At 45.2% G+C, this 21,131-nt stretch overlaps 1 protein-coding gene across 10 annotated transcripts in view; it reads right to left on the bottom strand.

Annotated features, from left to right (window-relative positions):
* Positions 1-21,131, bottom strand: part of AHCYL2 (adenosylhomocysteinase like 2) — a 228,156-nt gene that overhangs the window by 58,210 nt on the left and 148,815 nt on the right. For 2 of the 10 annotated variants that reach the window (XM_008258212.4, XM_008258214.4), the window contains exons 1-2: positions 7,237-7,391; positions 4,093-4,201 (exon numbers count right to left, since the gene is read on the bottom strand). In XM_008258212.4, the coding sequence (XP_008256434.1) occupies positions 4,093-4,201; positions 7,237-7,293 (166 nt within the window). In that variant the 5' untranslated portion in view covers positions 7,294-7,391. Of the gene's footprint in view, positions 1-4,092; positions 4,205-7,236; positions 7,392-15,518; positions 16,062-21,131 lie in introns of those variants that run through there. The other 8 variants (XM_002712027.4, XM_008258209.4, XM_008258211.4 and 5 more) reach the window with 6 other exon arrangements.

Here is a 21,131-nt window from a genome sequence, read left to right as displayed (position 1 = left end):
CTTCCATTATCTGGTTCACTTCCCAAATGGCCATAACAGCCAAGGATGGGCCAGGCCAAAGCCAGGAGCTTTGAACTGTCTAGGTCTCCCACATGGCTGCCAGGGGCCTTCTCCACTGCTTTCCCAGGTGCATTATTGCAACGATGCCTTAACCCTGCACCGCAATGCCAGCCTACTCTGAGATGATCTTTTGTTTCATGATTTCCCAGAAACAAACATAACTCAATGAATCAGGAACCCATATCTACTCCACAGAACACATACACATTCTATTACTCAAGCCTGACTAAGCCCTTCCTCCTGGCAGCGGTGAGACTGAGTTGTCGCTTGGAGAAGCAGCAGTCAGGGTTCCATGTGAATTAGTCCTACTGACCACTAATCCTAATAGTCACACAATTCCTCTTGGAACAACCTATTCATTTGGTAAGAGCAGTAGCAGCAGACGTGTCAGTGTGTAGCAGCCATTTTCAATTCGGGTTCCACTAGAATTAATTTCTAAAGCCTTGAAGTATCCATTGTACAGAATGAACTAAGTTCCCCCCACACATCTAAAAAGGTACTAGTAAGGTATCATCTTTTGGATAATTCAGAAAACAAATCTAACAAATCATTTTTGTGTTCTGTGGTTCAGATGAGAAAGGCTGGTACAGCTTCCTAAATGAAAGCCTGGGAAAACTTAACACTCGGATCATTCAGAAGTGAGGGGAGACCAGAGCTTATTTTAAGTATACTTAGCAAGATGAGTGCTTTGGGCAGGAAATTTTTTTTTAATGTCATAAATCTTACGCTGGATGTTCATGAATATAGAACATATCCGGTATCTCAATAATTAGGCAGAGCATACTAAGCATGTCTCTGAACATCTTTTACTAATATTTATTTATTGAGTATGTTTTATGTGTCAAATATAGTTCTAAGCACTGGGAATAAAGAGGCAAAAAATAAAAGAGACAAAATCTCTATAGTCACGGATCTTGCATTCAAGTAGGGGGAGAAAGGCGAAAATAAATTAGTAAAAAATTATAGCATGTTATATGATAGTAAGTGCCATAAAGAAAAATAAAGGAGAAGGAGTGGCTGCAGCTGTGGCATAGCAGGTAAAGCTGCCACCTGTGACACTGACTTCCCATATGGGCGTGGGTTCGTGTCTAGGCTACTCCACTCCTGACCTGGCTGCCTACTAATGGCCTGGGAAAGGCAGTGGAAGATGACCCAAGTGCGTGGGCCCCTGCCACCTAAGTGGGAGAAGTGGATGAAGCTCCAGGCTCCTGGATTCAGCCCGGCTCAGCCCTGGCTGTTGTAGCTACTTGGGGAGTAAACCAGCAGATGGAAGATCTCTCTCTGTCTCTCCCTCTTTCTCTGTAACTCTTTCAAATAAGAAAAACTTAAAAAGAAAAATAAAAGAGGAAAACTTGATATGCAGTGGTGAGTGGGTGTTTGTACAGTATTAATTTATAATTAGTTTTGACAAAATTATGGAGTCGCTCAGTAGAGCTGACTGACAAATGCATTATCTCCTTCATTTTTCAGAGGGAACACTTAAAATTTGCTAAGCCATTTTCATGAATACAATACATTGTTAATAACTACAGACCCTCTGTGTGTACAACTTTTTAAAGATTTATTTATTTATTTGAAAAGCAGAGTTACAGAGAGGCAGAGGCAGAGAGAGAGACAGAGGTCTTTCATCCACTGGTTCACTCCCTAAATGGCCGCAAATGGGCCAGAGCTGGGCCAATCTGAAGCCAGGAGCCTGGAGCTTCTTCCAGGTCTCCCACGTGGGCACAGGGGCCCAAGGACTTGAGTCGTCCTCTACTGCCTTCCCAGGCCATAGCAGAGAGCTGGATCAGAAATGGAACAGCTGGATGAACCAGCATCCATATGGGATGCTGGTACTGCAGGCAGTGGCTTCACCTGCTATGCTACAGTGCTGGCCCCAGCTGTATACAATTTTGAAAGGGCAGCCATGGGACCAGTGTTGTGGCACAGAATATTAGGCCACTGCTGTGACACTGACGTTGCTGGTTATGGTCCTGACGGCTCAGCTTCCAACCCTCACTAATGCGCCTGGAAAGGCAGCAAACGATGTCCCAATAAGGATGGAATTCCTGGCTCCAGGCTTTGGCTTGGTCTAGCCCTGGCTGTTGTGGCCATTCAGGGGAGTGAACCAGTAGATGGAAGATTGCTCTCTTGCTCTCTTCCTCTCCATCTGTTTCTGACACTTTGCCTTTCAAACAAAGAAACAAACAAATTTTAGAAAAGAATATCAGGACGGCGCTGCGGCTCACTAGGCTAATCCTCCGCCTGCGGCGCCGGCACACCGGGTTCTAGTCCTGGTTGGGGCGCCGGATTCTGTCCCGGTTGCCCCTCTTCCAGGCCAGCTCTCTGCTGTGGCCCAGGAGTGCAGTGGAGGATGGCCCAAGTCCTTGGGCCCTGCACCCCATGGGAGACCAGGAGAAGCACCTGGCTCCTGCCATCGGATCAGCGCGGTGCGCCCACCACAGCGCACCGGCCGCGGCGGCCATTGGAGGGTGAACCAATAGCAAAGGAAGACCTTTCTCTCTGTCTCTCTCTCTCTCACTGTCCACTCTGCCTGTCAAAAAAAAAAAAAAAAAAAAAAAAAATCCAGGATAGGCCTCCAAGGCCTCCATGGGAAGTTGAGATTTGGTGAAGCTGGGGAAGAGGGAGGTTTGGGAAGTAGATGTGATTAGACATGTAATGGGAGACTGGATGATATAGGGTCTTGGGGTCATTGTATGAACTTGAGCCTTTACCCAGACTGTCATATGCTGTATGTGATTCAGTTATTGCCAGTAGAAACTAAAAAGAAAAATGTAGAAAATATGTAAGTAACAATCTACCCAACCTAAAAGCTAGTTTCCCAAATAATCTTTCTTGAAATTTATAACAAAAACTACTTTCTTTTTTTAAATTTATTTGACAGGTAGAGTTATAGACAGTGAGAAAGAGAGAGACAGAGAGAAAGGTCTTCCTTCCATTGGTTCACTCCCCAAATGGCTGCCACGGCCGGTGCTGTGCCGATGCGAAGCCAGGAGCCAGGTGCTTCCTCCTTGTCTCTCATGCAGGTGCAGGGCCCAAGCACTTGGGCCATCCTCCATTGCCCTCCTGGGCTACAGCAGAGAGCTGGACCAGAAGAGGAGCAACCAGGACTAGAACCGGTGCCCATATGAGATGCTGGCACCACTGGTGGAGGATTAACCAAGTGAGCCACGGCGCTAGCCCCTACTTTCTTATTTGTGTGAAAAACAAGTAAAATTTCAGGTCATGATAAAAATCTTCTAATGAATATTATAAACTATAATATGAAGAGGTAAAGAAATGATTCCACAATGTATACATATTCTAAAACATATTATACATGATAAATATATAATTTCGTCAATTAAAATATGAAGAAGTAACTAGGACACATACCCAGTTCCCTGTTCACATTCTATCATAAGGGGAAAATAAAATGCTCCACATTTAAATCAGACTCATACTGAGCACTGTTGTACAAATAGCCAATACCGTCAAGGAGTCCTTTGTCATAATAGCTCATGCGCTATTAAATGTAACTCATCCTTGGGCCAAGGATCTGAATTATTGTCACGGCAAAGGAAGCAAGGAGCAACAAGCAATACAATGCCACAGCTTAGGAGAGAAGGCAAAGGGCCCACCTGCCTAAACTAGCTACCATGTCTTCATGGTTCCTTTGAGCAACTGAAATTTCCCTGTCAATTTGCAAGTACCAGATGGAGGGATGGAAACCTCTTTTTTATTTTGGAGGTATGGGGAAAACACAATTCTCTCCACCTAATGAGGGGAGGTCCCTGGTGAACTGCATGCTCTCATCCTTCAGAGTAGATCAAAGAATTCAACTTCCTTAATCTCCACTGAAAGAGCAGGCCTCCACTCTGAATTCCCAAGAGAAACCCAGAGTTCATCCAGAATTTTGCTCTAAATTTTGACATGAATTATTAACTTCAAGCAGAGGCCTGCTTACGCATGATCAGCCTTGAGTACAAGGGAGGGTCCCTGGATCACCCCTGTCAGCCTCGCCAGGGGGGTCCACGGCAGCTTCTTACTCACCCGAGCTGTAGCTGTCAGTAGACGACTGAGAAATGGAACGAGACAGAGAGCGACGCCCAATTTTGGTGGGACGCTTGTTGAACTCTTGCTTCTGATCAGCAAATTGGATCTGCTAAGAAAAAGAAACCTAGTTCTATAAAGGAAAAGAATCTCCACTTTGACACAGCCACCCAGAATTCACCCTACAGGCTTGCAGCTTCCCTCGCGGTGGATCTGATTGTACCCACCCATATTTGGAAAAGACTCTTTGGAAGGAAAAATGGCATTTCATTTGTGACCTACTGTGCTTGTATAAAATTTAAATCTTTGGGCCACTCTTTCTATATCTTTTTTTTACGATAAAACTCCAACCCCTCCCACCCCCTCAAAAAACTGGAGCGTGAGATGCACTGGTTAAAATAAATTTCTAGAAAGTTGAGTCATAGTCAAATTAGTTAGCTTTCTGGTATTAGTAAATGAACATTATTATTTTAAAATGTTTGGTATCATAAAATACCTAAAAGCCACAAGACTGATCATTAGTTAATTATAAGAATTGGAAGAGGAGTAAGTGACTAGACTGAATACGCACTAACCCTCAGATCATACTTTGGACAACATCTGACAATGTGGCTTTATCTTGTTCCCCTATAACCTCTGGGAGGTTCCAGCTGACACTTTCTAAATCTGTACAGATCAAAGCTCCTATAATTTATTCAACTAATGACTTTTCTTCCCTAATTGGACGTTTGTAGAATTGCTTAGATTATTCTGCTGGCTCCAAGGTGGCACAGAGGAAGGTCTACTGAAAAAGATGCAAGATCTGACAACAGCGAGGGAGAGATGGTTTCCTGATGGGCAGAACGCAGACCAAGCGCACCAGAATGAAAGCAGCAACCGATGGCTATACTTCTTGCAGACAGAGGGAACTACCGAGTCACCTGAGGATTGAGACCAGGGAGCCAATGTCAAACTGAATGAGCTTAGCATTGCCTCTTAGAAGAATTCATAGCATTCCCATAGCTCTAACAACAAATAAAACCTGTGCAGTTCTTTAGAGTTTGCAGACTGTTTTCAGCAATAGCAAAATGCATTGCATTGGGAGATTGATGCAAAATGCAAAATGACAAATTGATTATTCTGTTAAAGTAGCAATGTAGTCCAAAATGAGAAAATGTCATTACTTACGTACTCCCGTGGGATGCACATGAACCTTCACAGACTTCTCCTTAACACAACACTTAGCACACAGAGCATAACCAGCTTTCTAGCTACCTTATTCTCTACAAATTACAGGTTCCACAGAGGCGGGGGCTGTGAATTGTGTTCACTCTCACATCCTCAGGCACTCGATCACGTGCTGAGTCAGTGAGTCTAAAGTAGCCTATTCTTTCTTCATGGTACTTGGTTGAATATTCAGGATTATAGCAATATATCAAGCATGAGACACATCTAAAGTTAAAATAACTTTTAAAAGCAAAAAAAAGGTTGGGAAGAGGAAGCTGGGCAGAGGGAAGCTGGTGAGGTGGACAGCAGTAAGGCTCAAAACTCTGCCTCCCAGGGTCGGCGCTGTGGCATACAGAGTGAAGCCGCCACCAGCAGTGCCGCCATCCATATGGGCGCTGGTTCAAGTCCCAGCTGTTCCACTTCCAATATGGCTCTCTGCTATGGCCTGGGGAAGCAGTAGAATATGGCCCAAGTCCTTCAGCCCCTGCACCCACGTAGGAGACCCGGAAGAAGCTCCAGGATCCTGGCTTTCGATTGGTGCTGTTGTGGCCATTTGGGGAATGAACCAGCAGATGGAAGACCTTTCTCTTTCTCTCTGTGCCTCTGCCTCTCTAATAAATAAATCTTTTTTTTTTTTTTTTTTGACAGGCAGAGTGGACAGTGAGAGAGAGAGAGAGAGAGAGAGAGAGACAGAGAGAAAGGTCTTCCTTTGCCGTTGGTTCATCCCCCAATGGCCGCAGCAGCTGGCATGTTACGGCCAGCGCACTGCGCTGATTCGAAGCCAGGAGCCAGGTGCTTCTCCTGGTCTCCTAGGCGGGTGCAGGGCCCAAGCACTTGGGCCATCCTCCACTGCACTCCCTGGCCACAGCAGAGATCTGGACTGAAGAGGAGCAACCGGGACAGAATCCGGTGCCCTGACCGGGACTAGAACCCGGTGTGCCGGCGCTGCAAGGCGGAGGATTAGCCTAGTGAGCCGCGGCGCTGGCCTAATAAATAAAAAAAAAGCTGACCCTCCAAATGCTGCCCTGCACCATTAACATCTGGAGTGTCCCCCTATAAAAAACAGATAAACCCTGCCTCAGATATGCAGAACAACACCCTATCCACACACACACACACACACACACACACACGCATGCGCTCACATGCAGACACCACTAGAGGGGGCCAGTCACTCTCATTGTCAAGATTTGTGGACTGGGATGAGGACAGATTAATTTGCTCCAGTAACACTAAACCTTACAGAGACATAGCTGCATTATCTTTTCAAGCAAGTTGCCCTGTGCTGAGCTCCCTTCTTTACAGTCTTTTCCACTTATAGCAATCCCTTCCACCCAGGAAAAGTTTTGGCTGTCTTTTGGCACTAAAGACTAGGCCGTGCAGGCTTTCTCTGTTTAAACACAGTTCTAAAACCTTGCTTACTGGTTAGATACTGAATTCAAGGCTCTTTAAGACAGAAGAATCGTAGAGACTAATCATTTACATATAATAAATCATACCATTTCCCCAAGAAATAAATGTTTATCTTTCACCGATAACCAGAACAGATGAGTTAAGTAGGTCATTCCTGGTGCCTGCTTCCCCTCAATAATTAAATGGTATTACATTTTCACTCAAAAGCCCATTTTCTAATGGAGTCATCTTACCCACTCCCTTTGTGCTACTTTGGTAGATTCTATCCCTAAGTTGCCCACCTTGTCTGAACCAAAAGTGTCCCTTAAGATAACTTTTTTTTTTTTTTTTTTTTGCCATTTCAGGGAGAACCACGTAATTCCAACAGGCATCAGGGCAAGGCAGGGAAAGAGTGTGAAGAGAAGGGGAGCTCGCCTTATGCTGCAGGGAGGGGCAAGAGCGGGAGAGGAAGCAAAAAGAGAACACAGACAGGCGACCTTGCACAGCAATGGTCACAGCGACTGGTAGATAAGAGCTGAGCCTCACCTGGGCTTCAATCCCAGCGTTGCCATTGATAACGTATTTCTTCTTGCTGCTCAGCATAGTGACATTGCAGCCCTACTGCCACCTCTCTGGTCTGGGGACCCTGTGGCCAGGCCTTTAAACTTTCCTCATCAGCAGTTCTGTTGGCTCTGGTTCCAGCTGGTTTTTTTTTTTTTTTTTTGGGGGGGGGGGGGGGTGTTACCCTTCCTTGGAATCCCTAAAGCAGTTCCAATAACTGGGCCCAAATTTAATAAGGCATGTCTGTTAGTGGCTCATCAGCCATTCCTAATTCTGGGGGCTCATTTGTTTTTATTGTTATTTTTCCTAAACACCTAATTACACGGATCCTCTGACCTCTAAACCTTAACAAGTCCTTTGACAAGGCCCAACTTGCAGGCATATAACAATAGCTTATTTATGTAACCAGTGCACTTTTTTGCTTGCTATAATTAACTTGCTAATTAGGTTCCTTTTTAACCTTACCTCCTTCTTTTCCCTGTCAGATGATTTCAGTCAACCTAGTCTCATTAGAAAAAAATTAACTACAGAGCCACTAAAACAATGAGGGAATTTATTTAGAGAGTCAGAAAAAAAAAAAATGGTGACAAGTGCTTGGGAAACCCCTACCCCACACTCTGTCCTTGGAGTGGACAGTCTGGGCCAGCAGTCTCAGCAATATCGCCTTCTCAGTCTTGCCTTACTCTTGGTTGTGCATCTTTCATACAGGTTTTGACATTTCAGTTTTTAGTCCCATCTCAAGATGGTTGTTGATTTGGCCCCCAGTGACCCAGTTTTCCCGCAAAAAACGTGCCTCCTGGCAGGTGGGACCATAAAGGAGGAGTTCCTTATCTCGGAATGCTCAGTGTCACAACAACTTGATTACACGCCAAATAAAGACTCAAACAAAAGGACAGAGAAGCTGCCTGTTCACTAATTCCCGAAAAAGACCCAGTACACTCAACTGCAGGCTACAGTCACTAGGGGTGGGATTGTGATTTGAATTCTTCCTATAAAAAAAAAAGAGAGAGAGAGAGAGTCTTCTCTGTTGAGCACAGGAAACAACATAAAATGGTAGATTCTTCTTAAAGGATAATCCTTATTTTGATAGAAAAGGTTATACTGTATAGTGTTTACTGACTTCTCTAGTAGAAGAGAAGAAAAGGAGGAAGACAAATTTTTTTGAGTGCCTATAAGCACACCTTGTGTATAGTATGGTGCTTCTGTTACCCTGTGCGGTCTTCAGAAGCAGACACTATTATCCTCACTTGACAGAGCAGAAAGTGCAAACCTGAGAGGACTCATGGCTTACAAGTAAGTGATGGGACTGGACTCCAAGCCTGTGTTCACGGCTGGAAGCTGTCTTTGTACCACACCTTATGATAATAATCAGAAGACCAAAGAATGCCCCTCACCCTAATCCTAGGTGTGCTGGCCCCAACTCATTGTTCCTAATGTATCTTTGAGTTTGCCTGATTTAAAGTTACTCTTTCAATTAATTTGCTTACTGGGTCTCAGACATCACCTCAGATGCTCTTATGCTGATTAAACCACAATTCTGAAATAGCTAATCATATAAGAACTACAATTCTAACAGCTCTTTAACTAGCAATTTTGCCCAATGCCACTAACAAGGAACAGAAGCAACTTAAATGAACTCAAACACTGATGATAAGCATCACCAAGACAACCTTGATCTCTTACCTTTCTCATAATTTCACAAAGTGAGACAGACCAGTGTTTCCCTTCTTGCTTGACGAATCTCTAAACGCCTGGTCTTCCTAACAAGGAATGCTCACCCTAGCACATGCTAAGCTGAGGCCTCATTACACTCACTCAGGTAAAAGGGAGCTCCTCATTCCAGTGGCTTAAGTCACTGTACCGAATAACCACGGGATACTTCAGGATACGATCACTGACAGGACACAGGAAAAGCCTTACTACCCAACAAGTTAGTCTTCAAGTTGGCTCGCATCAGCATTATCTAAGGGCTATTAGTAAGGCACAGTGCTGAGCCCACCCCCAGAGTTTCTGATTTACTAGGTCTGGACCGGACCAGGGTTTCGCATCTCTAACGAGTTCCCAGGTGATGCTGATGCTGCCGGAGAGCACACTTGGGGAACTGCGGCTCCGACACTTCCTCCAAGTGTAAATAAGACAGCCCTGACTGTGCCGACTCCCTGCTTAGCCAACTCTTCATCCTATCCACCACAACCACAGAGGAACACAAGTATTCACAGGTGGAACAGGAAAGGTTATGTGAAGGTCAAAGGATTCCATGGGGTAATCCTTGCTTCATAGCCAACACAACTGGATCTAATTCTGATTTTCATCACTTAAGACTCTTAAGAATCAATATAGTTATGGCCGGCGCCGCGGCTCACTAGGCTAATCCTCCGCCTTGCGGCGCCGGCACACCGGGTTCTAGTCCCGGTCGGGGCGCCGGATTCTGTCCCGGTTGCCCCTCTTCCAGGCCAGCCCTCTGCTGTGGCCAGGGAGTGCAGTGGAGGATGGCCCAGGTGCTTGGGCCCTGCACCCCATGGGAGACCAGGAAAAGCACCTGGCTCCTGGCTCCTGCCATCGGATCAGCGCGGTGCGCCGGCCGCAGCGCGCCGGCCGCGGCGGCCATTGGAGGGTGAACCAACGGCAAAGGAAGACCTTTCTCTCTGTCTCTCTCTCTCACTGTCCACTCTGCCTGTCAAAAAAAAAAAAAAAAAAAAGAATCAATATAGTTAACACATTAAGAAAAACAGAACACATGGGAAGGATAGAAGATCCATTTACCCTAAGGAGGATCAGGTGAAAAGAAATCAATGTATTTCCTTTCAAGTACATAAAGCAGTACTACAAAGGATGGATCTTTATTGCTACTTCTTAACATCTGTAATTCTCATTTGTGAAATGAGGACAATAATATCTACTTTGCCTATCTCAAAGGTGGGCTGACACAACAAAGTAAAATAATGTGAGAAGCTTTTGAAGACTACAAAATGATACACAAGTTTAAAATAGCAACATTTCTACTCTCTAAGACCAAACGTTCTTGATCTGGAATGGGTGAATATCAAGAGCGCTTTACAACAGTATCGGATCAGCACAGCTCTGGGCATTGCAGTCATCTGGGGAGTGAATCCGCGGATGGAAGGCCTTTCTCTTTGTCTCTACCTCTCTCTGTAACTCTCTTTCAAATAAATAAAAATAAATCTTTTTAAAAAACAGTATGCAAAACTTTGTGTATTTTTTCCTGGGCAGAGGCTACTTGTTTTCATCAGTTTCTCAAATGAGTCTGTGCTTTAAGTGCCAATCCTGATCCCCAGTTATAGTCAAGCTACTTCCACCACCATTTACCAGATGCCTTAAAGGCTTCTGTCTCACTTTCAAGTTCATACAATTCCAGTGTTTCTCAACATCTCTCTCCCTTTCAAACCAACAAGCAACTTGAACAAACCCTCTATGGAAGGAATTACTTCTAACCAAAAGAATATTGGGTAGCAAGCCGGCTGGAACATCAATCAACCAGATGTCCCAGGGAAAAGTACCAAGCACTACAAGAGAGCCTGAGTGGGAAGAGGAGATATTAAAATGTAAAATAATAATAATAATAAGGAAAAGGTTATTGCTGATCTCCATGCACATAGATGAGGTATTTCGCCTACCATAAAGTACAAAAGATTTCTCAGTAGAAGTCAAGCAGATTAACAAAGACAATCTTTAAAAGGACATGATCCCCAACCTGAACAAAGCAGAAAATCCTCCACGTGGAAACAGCTGAGGAGCAAGGCTCCTGCGGGAGTTTTCCAGTGCCTGATGGAGCGTCACCTTGTCATTTCTCGAGACTGGGATGCTTCAAACTTCGTCCTGCGTATCTCCCCACTGGGAATCTGAGATGTGAGCCGTGTCAACTGCTCTGTGTGGTTTGAGTCCCATTCTCAGGGGGGAAACGCAGGAGCCTTTCTGCTACTGCTTTTCTCCTAAAAGAAGGCTGGAGAGGCTTCCCCTGTTTCCTTGGTACGCAGGGATAGTCTCAATGGAAACTTCATTGCACTAACATGTAAACTGGAACGTAAGTCAGACGTCTGTTAAAACTTTCTTAACTTGAGATTTTGGCCCCAAACAAGAGCTGGCTCCAGGCATTCTCTTGGGGATTAAAAGGCGCTTTCGGAGTTCCCAGGTAAGGTCTTTGGCAATACACTAGAGGGTGCTCAAGGGCCTAACTCTCCTGGCTGCCTGGCTATCAGTGGCCGTCTAAGGAAGTGCTTCCAGACCAGGTCAGAAGTGTGTGATGTAGCTGGTATCTGAAAGCTGGGGAAGTCTTTGGCAAAGAAAAGACAGCAAATGAGACAACTGCATTTATTATAGACAATCCCCTCCCTACTCCTCCTCCTCATTGTTCAAAAAAACTACTGATCAAAGATACTGGTTTCTGAGAGAAATGGGCCAAGAAGCTGCTAAATGAGAAGGGTGTTATATTTAAAATAAGACAAAGCAATGCTGTGCTTTACTTAAAAACTGTTTTCGGGGCTGGCATTGTGATGTACTGGGTAAAGCTGCCACCTGCAGTGCCAGCATCCCATATGGGCACTGGTTTCAAGTCCCGGCCACTCCACTTCCAACCAGCTCCCTGAAAATGGCCTGGGAAAGCAACAGAAGAGGGTCCAAAAGTTCAGCCCCTGCACCTATATGGGAGATCTGGATGAAGCTCCTGGCTTCTGGCTTCAGGCTGGCTCAGCTGTGCCACTGTGGCCATTTGCAGAGTGAACCAGTGGACAGAAGATCTCTGATCCCTGTCTCTCCCCCACTCTCTCCATAGCTCGCTCGCTCGCTCTCTCTTTTTCTTTTAAAGATTTATTTGAAAGTCAGAGTTACACAGAGAGAGAAGGAAAGGCAGAGAGAGAGAGAGAAAGAGAGAGAGAGAGGTCTTCCATCCGTTGGTTCACTCCCCAGTTGGCTGAAACGGCTGAAGCTGCGCTGATCTGAAGCCAGGAGCCAGGTGCTTCCTCATGGTCTCCCATGTGGGTGCAGGGCCCTAGCACTTGGGCCATCCTCCACTGCCTTCCCAGGCCGAAGAAGAGAGCTGGACTAGAAGAGGAGCAACCAGGACTAGAACCCGGTGCCCATATGGGATGCTGGCACCGCAGGTGGAGGATTAACCAAGTGATCCACGGTACCGGTCTCCCATAGTTCTTTCAAATAAATAAACAAATAAATCTTAAAAAATGTTTTCTAGGGGTGGGCATTGTAGCACCTCTTGGGATACCCATATCCCATATCAGTGCCCATTCAAGTCCCAGCTACTCGGCTTCCCATACAGCTTCCTGCTAATGTACCTGGGAAGGCAGTGGAAGATAACCCAAGCACTTGGGCCCTTGCCACCCTTGTGAGAGATTGGGACAGAGTCCCGGCTTTGACCTGGCCCAATCCCAGCTGTTGGGGTCATTTGGGGAGTGAACCAGTAGATGGAAGATATCTCTTTCTCTTGCTCTCTTTCTCGTTGCTCTGTCTTTCAAATTAAATAAGTAAATCTTGTTTCAAAGAGTTCAGTTAGAGGGCTGGTGTTATGGTGCAGCAAGTTAGTGGCTGTCTGCAATGCCAGTATCCCAAATTAATGCTGGTGAGTCCTGGCTGCTTTACTTCTGATCCAGTTCCCTGCTAATGCACCTGGGAAAGCAGCGGGAGATGGCCCTGTCATCCTTGTGGGAGACTCAGATGGAAGCCCCTGGCTCCTGGCTTTAGCCTGGCCCAGCCCTGGTTGCTGCAGCCATTTGGGGAGTAAACCAGTGGATGGAAGACCTCTCTCTCTCTCTGTAACTCTGCCTTTCAAATATAAATGCTTAGATCTCTTTTTATTTAAGATTCATTTTTTATTTATTTAAAAGGCAGAGCCATAGAGGGAGGGAGGGAGAGAGGGCGAGAGAGGGCGAGAGAGGGCGAGAGAGGGCGAGAGAGAGAGAGAGAGAGAGAGAGGGCGAGGGCGAGGGTGAGGGAGAGGGAGAGGGAGAGTGAGAGGGAGAGATTGATCCTCCATGCGCAGGTTCACTCCCCAAATGGCCACAGCCTTGGTCTGGGCTAGTGGGAAGCCAGGAGCCAGGAGTTTCTTCCAGGTCTCCCACGTGAATGCAGGGGCCCGAGCACCTGGGCCATTCTCCACTGCCTTCCCAGATGCATTAGCAGGGAGCTGGATGCATAAATCTTTAAATAAAGAAAAAACGTTCTTCTTTGAGACGTTGTACTCAGCAGGTAAGGCAGTGAGGATTATCATGGCAATAAATTACCATATTAACTTTCATTGAGTGGGCACACTAATGTTCAGTAGTGTTGTTCTGTAATATTCTTTTCTAGAAATACCAAAGTTTAGTACTTCAATGTGGCCAAATTTCTTGCTTCCCTTTCATGTTACTAATGAGTGAATGGAGATTCAACAGCAAACTAAAAAATTCAACCAGAGTTATTAAATGAATCCCTTTCATTCATTCTAAACCACTACATTATCTGAAATAAGCTTGTGGATTGACAAAATTTATTTTCATCAAATGCTTTAAAACTGAGCACAACATCCTGATACAACATTAAGAACAACTGTAATAACCTCTGCAAAAATAATTAACAATAGTTAACACAACCACAGCTAAAATGTAGGCAACTTGGTTGGGCCTTTATGAGGCCACCACATATTCAATTTCATTATTAATAGTTATTAAATCCATGATTCCACAAACATTAAATGAACTTGGGATATGTTATAGAATATCTACCCAGTTTCCATGGGGAAATTTATGTAAAAAAGCTGAGAAGCCCTAGCTTATATTCCTTAAGCAATAGTGTAAATACATCTCTCTCTCTCTCTCTCTCTCTTTCTCTCTCTCTCTCTCTCTCTCTCTCTCTCTCTCTCTCCTTTTTATGCTATAAGAGATCAGGCTAAACCTAAAGAAACCATTTAGAAACACAAGGATAAAGGGTTGGCATTGTAGTACAGTGGGTTAAGCTGCTGCTTATGATACCAGCATCTTACATCAGAATTCATAGTTCAAGTCCCAATTACTCCTCTTCTGATCCAGCTCCCTACTAATGCATCTGGGAAGGCAGCACAGAATGGCCCAAGTGCTTGGGCCTCTGTCACCCACGTGGGAGACCCAGATCAAGTTCCTTGTTCCTGGCTGCAGCCTGGCCCAGATCTGGCTGTTGCAGCCATTTGAAGGGTTGGGGATAAACAAGCAGATGGAGAATTTGTCATTCTGATCACTGAGTTTCAAATAAATACACAAACATTTAAACACACACAGGTAATTATTTTAAACCAAAAACTGAAATTACATTTAAAAATTAGGTTTTATGTACTAGTTTTCATCAACAAATAAGTCCTTATCATCATTTTATTATTAAAATAATTTTTCAGGTAAATATGGTATTTTGAATGACTCTCATAAGAGAGCTGTATAGTGCTTGCCTTGTAGAAAGTTAAGTAAAAATAGTTGGAGAGGGGCTGGCACTGTGGCATAGCGGGTAAAGCCGCCACCTGCAATGCCAGCATCCCATATGGGCATCAGTTCCTGTCCCGGATGCTCCATTTCCAATCTAGCTCTCTGCTAATGGCCTTGGAAAAGCAGCAGAAGATGCCCAAGTGTTTGGACATTTGCAACTATGTGAGACTTGGATGAAGCTCCTGGATCCTGGTTTTAGCCTGGCCCAACCTTGGTTGGTGTGACGATCTGGGGGGTGAACTAACAGATGGAAGTGCTCTCTGTCCCTCTCTCTCTGTAACTCTTAACTTGCAAATAAGTAAATAAATCTTAAAAAAATAGCTGGAGAAACAGGGGGCAGGGGGTGAACAGGCAGGTAGGTGAGAAATGTTTTAGATCTTTCCAGACTTGAGAAAACTCTATTTCTACAAAGTTTTCTCTGTTTTCCTCTTACTGTTCTTTTTTTTTTTTTTTACCCACATGAGCAATAAACTAAGCATCAGCTTAAAAAAAAGAATGTGAAGCAAACACACAATAAAATAATCCACGAAGTACAGCAGCTGCAGTAGCAAAGCCCCTGCCCACCACAGAAACAAACAGGCAATAGGCTGTCGCCAGCCAGGCAGCTCTCATAGCTCCCTTCCCTACTCTCTGGTAATTAAGAGACAGGGGTGACCTAGTATACAAAAACTAAGCAGAAATTAGAGCAACTGTTTTCCCAAACACAGATCTTGGCAGGAGCTTCTTCCGGGAGATCTCTGTCATCTGTCAGGCGTGGTTGCCTCCATTATCAAGACACAGAAGGAAAAACAAAGCCAGCAAAGAACTCACCATCCACTCAGGCACGTGAAAAGCAGAGGTGCCCTCATTACCGTCCCACTTCTCCATGGTGCCGGTTTGGGTAAGATTTGTCCTGAAGCGAAAGGGAGAGCTGGCTGGGAAACACCAGGGCTATCTGAATGCTCCAAAGCGGACTCAGACCTGGGCATTCAGAGTTCACAGTGGCCAGGCAAGCTTCATCCCTGTTAACAGACGCCTCCTATTCAAATCAAGACCATCAGTCAACTGCGTGACACGTCCCTTACTGGCCAGCTTCAAAGCCTTCTGCTTCTGCTTCAAAATCAGAGCCACTACCAAATTGCGCAGCCAGGTGCTGAACGTCCTATGGGGCGCTCGGTACCACCCAGACCCCTCTGCCCACACCTGCCCAGTGCCGATTTCTGCAGCAACAGGCAGGCTTCCTTCTCTGCCGGTGCATGAGGCACTTGTTAATCCTCTCCTGCCCCGCAGGACACGTCACTGGAGGTGCTGATACCAAGATCAATAAAGATCGAGGTCAAGAAGGCACTCCTGCCTCTCAAGTCGCTTGGTTTGGATCAGAACAGTAAACAGGCGTGTCCCTGCCAGCAAGAGTTCCTTATGACTTCCAAGTCTAAACAGCCTTTCAGGAGCTCCCTATCTGCTCACACCAGGGCTCTGGCATCACACTCTGGCACATCTCGAGTAAAATTCTGACTGCGTGCGAGGGTATGGATGGAGCCAGGGAGGATATTTTTGCAAAACCGGAACTCCTGAGAAGCCCTGAAGACAGTTCTAGGACCACAACTCCATCTGCTGGCTTCTTGTGCTATGTACATGAAAGGTCTAAGGGCCCCGAGCTGAGAACCAGCACGGGCGATTGTTAAATGGCTTTACCAAGGCTAGCCTGGAACCAACGCGGTGTGGGTGCAGAGCCCAGCAAAAGTCCTCAATCAGACCAGTGCTGCTTCAGAGTCCAGGGCTGGTTTCCACTCACTAGTCTGGTTTCAGAACTTAGAGGATGCCAGTACAGTGGCTCGGTCCATTGCCATTATTATTATTACTTAAAAAAAAGATTTATTTATTGAAAGGCAAAGCCAGAGAGGGAGAGAGGGAGAGAGGGAGAGAGGGAGAGAAGGAGAGAAGGAGAGAAGGAGAGAAGGAGAGAGGGAGAGGGAGAGGGAGAGGGAGAGGGAGAGGGAGAGGGAGAGGGAGAGAATCATATGGGATGCTGGCATACGCCAGCCCCTACTGTCACCTTAAAGGGCCTTAGAAACTGTTTCAACTTTATGTCCCCCTATTAGCTCCCTCTTCTCTGAACACCTCAGAAGTTTGGAAACAAGACATAAGTAGGAAAAAAGGTGATCCAATCTATACTATCTGCTTAGTTCACTCCTAGAGTACATTCTCCAGTGAGAGTACCACAGGCTACAGGCACAAAGGAAGCCCAACAAGGGATGCCCAGTGTTAATTCCCACCACAAAGGATAACTTCCGAGAAGCCGATAGTCATAATATAATTATGATTATAATCCCATTACCCTTTAAGGCCTTCACTGGTGACGAGAAGGGTCCTTTGGATATGGAGTGGAGGGGAGGAAGGTGGTGCTACAGAAGAGGTATTGTGAGATGCCAGAGAGGGCAGAATTGAAATGACTGACCACAGGCCTACACTCCGAGAGAAAGGCCAGCGAACACAGAAGGGGACTGCTGGGCCAGGTGCATGCGGAGGTATTCCAAGATTAGAGATCACAGGGAGGGTGGACAGTAACTGCAATAAGAATTGCAGAGTTGGAAGCAGAGGAAGTTGTGGTTCACAGAGGAGCTACGAGTGAAGCAGTTGGAGTGATGACAAGATATGGGAGGCTAATAAGATGCAGAAGAGATAAGGCCCACTGAAGTCAAAGTTTAACAAAGCTGTTTGATAAAGCTCTGGCTGTCAGTAACCTCCAGTTATTGTCCTCTAGCCTCCTTTCAATTCACACTTCTTTTTTTTTCTAGAGAAAGAATGGGGAAATTGATCTTCCATCCACTGGTTTACTCCCCAAATGGCCACAACACCAGAGACTGGGCCAGGACAAGGCCAGGATCCAGGAACTCCGTCCAGGTCTCCCATGTGGGAGGCAGGGGCCCAAGCACTTGGGCCATCTTCTGCTGCCTTCCCAAGCACATCAGCAGGGAGTTGGATAGGTAGTGGAGTGGCCAGGAGTTGAACCAGTGCCCACATGGGATGCCAGCGTTGCAGGCCGTGGCTTAACCTTTTGCGCCGCAATGCCAGCCCTCCACACTTCTTAAAATGAGAAGCTACATTCATGGCCTAATTTCCAATAGGTTTATTTCATCTGTGCTCTGAATGCAACAAGTCTAAAATCAAAATTATTGCTCCATATCTACTTATCCTCCACAATACTTTCTTCTCGTTTTCCTATTTGTGTCAATGGTGCCACAGTTCACTCAGTCAACCAACTATGACTTTCCCCTCTTCCCTAGTCCCCAGAACAATCAATTGCCAATTATTTCTGAACCTCCTCCATCAAACCTTTCATCTATTCCTATTCATTTTCACCATCTCCTAGAAAACTTCCCGAAACACTTTTCAAGATGTTCTTCAACACACATCCTTATCTATACGCTGTCTCCTCAAGGTAAGCTGAATTGTCTGCTATTTCCTGTCCAGTATGGCAGCCATGAGCACTGGCTTTGAGACAAGACATTGCGTTGGAACTCTGGCTCTGCCACTCAGTTAGCCTCTCCGTCCTCCCAGTTTTCGAAACTGTACAGCAGAAATAATACTAGCCATCATATGGGACTGATGAAAGGATTTCAGAAAGGGTATTTACACTGAGGACTTGACTACCTGTAGCTTGTAACGATGTCATTGTCATGCTGTGTCCTTTCCCACCTCAATGCCTTTGCCCATACCATTTTCTCAAATCGCAATGCATTTGTTTCTGCCTTCACCTCCACCATCATCACTTACTCAAACTCTTCAAGGTTCAGCTCAAATGATACTTCTGTCATGAACCCTGATCTGAAAAAGTACTGTTCCGTGCCTGCATCCTTTTTCACAGAATAGTCACTGTGTACACCTGTTCCCCTGGGTAGACTCCAAGCTCTTCAGGAGCTCTGCCAACCTGGATTTGTCTACAGTGCCTGGCACAGAGGGGCTTTAAAACATCACCAAATGCATGTTTAGATTATGCATGCTATACATATAACTCATAGTACACGCTGGGGGCAACTTGCATAATCAATGTGTTCAATATGTTTATGCCAATTCTGTAGGATCTGGAATATTATTTTATATTTATAGGGGCTTAGTTTTATTACTGACCACAGCTATGACTTACTTGATGCTGAGTCCTTTAGAACAGTTTTAATCTTTAACTGTAATATTTGCTCCCTTGCTTGATCTCATTAATCACAATCCTTTGTGACCTGCATCATAATGAAGACTTTAGGAACAAGGCTAGGTCCAAAGTCTGCTCTACTGTTAGTGTGCAGCCCAACTCTTAGAATATTTCAGTAATCAGCAAACTACTGTATTGGTGGTCCTGCTCTTTTTTATAGTGATTTAAAGAAGCAGAAGATGGGGAGGCTATTTGGTGCTGAGGTTAAGGCGCTGCCTTAGAGACCTGGATTGAGCAGTGGCTGTGACAAGCATTTAGAGTGAACAAGTGAACCGGCAGGTGAAGGACTTCTTTGTCTCTCTGCCTTCAAATAAAATGAAAAATAAACATTTCAATAAACAGAAGATGGCTACCTTCAGTAGTGTTAAACCATGGAAGAAAGTGACTTTTTTTAGGGGTAGAATTACAGAGGGAAAGGTCTTTCATCCATTGCTTCACTCCCTAAATGGCTGCAATGGAAGCAATGGAAGATGGCCCAAATGCTTGGGCCCCTGAACCTATGTGGGAGACCCAGAAGAAGCTCCTGGCTCCCGACTTTGAATTAGCCCAACTCTGGCTGTTGCAGCCATTTGGGGAGTGAACCAGCAGATGAAAGACCTCTCACTCTGTCTCTCCCTAACTCTGTGACTCTACCTCTCAAATAAATAAATAAATCTTTTTTTTTTTTTTTTTTAAGAACAGGAATGAGATTACTGCACATCATTTAGAGCTCTTAAACTTTAGGGGAGGAGTTAGCAATTTCATAAAAAAGTTCCATAAGCGTATTGTCTCCTGCATGCAGCTTTACAAAAATTGAGGGTGTGAACAGCTCAGAGAATCTCATTTTTAACTCCAAACACTGGTTTGGATCATCATCCATGAAGGCAGCTGAAGTCAGAGTTAGTATATGCTTAGGACGGATGGGAAAAGGATAAAAAGTTAGTATTTCCAGGAGACCTAGGCACTGAAGAAGTTACTAGGATGGCAGAACAGTTTTAAGCATAAGGTACTAATATGAAACGTACAGTGTCATAAGGTACAGGGCAAAGAATGTGATCCTGTACTCTAATCCCACGGTTTTAGTAGACTTTGGCAAGTCACCTAATTACTCCTTGTTATAAAATGAGGGGGAGAGGAAAAGTGGACTGTGGAAGGCTAGAACTGGTTCCTTCCAGTTCTGACATTCAGTATTTCTAATCCATCCACTTCTCTGAGGTCAGAAGAAAATGACAGTAACTACTCCCTAGTTATTGAAGTTACAGCTTATTACACAGGCTAAGGCTCCTAACTACTTGAGTTCAAAGCTCAATCTGGTCAGTTATGGGGATAGATGGATTTTTGAGGCCCCTCATCTCCTTTGCTCCTCCAAACTTGAAATGTCAGTGCTGCTGGGTTCAGTGCTATGGCGTAGTGGCGCTGGCATCTTGTATGCTCCCTGCTAATTTGCCTGGGAAAGCAGTGAAGGATGGCTCAAGTGCTTGGGCCCCTGTACCCATATGGGAAACCTAAAAGAAGCTTCTGGCTCCCAGCTTCAGATCAGTCCAGCTGCAGCCATTTGGGGAGTCAACCCCCAGATAGAAGATCTCTCTGTCTCCTTCTCTCCCTCTAACTCTGCCTTTCAAACAAACAAACAAACAAATAAATAAGGTAGGAAGGAAGGATAGACTGGCATTCTGACATAGTAGGCTAAGCCTTCACCTGCAGTGCCAGCATCCCATATTGGTTCCAGTTAGTGTCCTGGCTGCTCCACTTCTGATTCAGCTTTCTGATATGGCCTGGGAAAGCAGTGGAAGATGGCCCAAGTCCTTTGACCCCTGCACCCTTGTGGGAGAACTGGAAGAAGCTCCTGGCTTCTGGCTTCGGATTGTCCCAGCTCCAGCTTTTGCAGTCATTTGGGGAGTGAACCAGCAGATGGAAGACCTTTCTCTTGATCTCTCCCTCTCTGTCTGTAACTAACTACCTCTCAAATAAATAAATACAATCTTTAAAAAAGAGAGAGAGAAAAATGTCAGTGCTGCCACAGCAATAGGAACTGTTGATCCCCCTACCCCCACCTCACAATCTAAATAACGCTAGGCATCTTCTCTCAGTTCCTCAGTGATCTTAAGACCCAAACTCCACAGGTATTTTATTTCATTTTTTACCCACAAGTAGTCTAGATTCGACATGGAGGCATCACACTGCTGGCCAGCTTTCAAGGTGGACACACTAGGTTTGAAGTGGAGCTTCACCAGTGAATAGCTGTCTACCCCCAGCTT

Source organism: Oryctolagus cuniculus, chromosome 3 (genome assembly GCF_964237555.1).
Source record: "Oryctolagus cuniculus chromosome 3, mOryCun1.1, whole genome shotgun sequence".
Lineage (NCBI taxonomy): Eukaryota > Metazoa > Chordata > Mammalia > Lagomorpha > Leporidae > Oryctolagus > Oryctolagus cuniculus.
The sequence above is the reverse complement of the archived record's forward strand: the minus strand, read 5'-3'. Positions and strand labels throughout refer to the sequence as shown.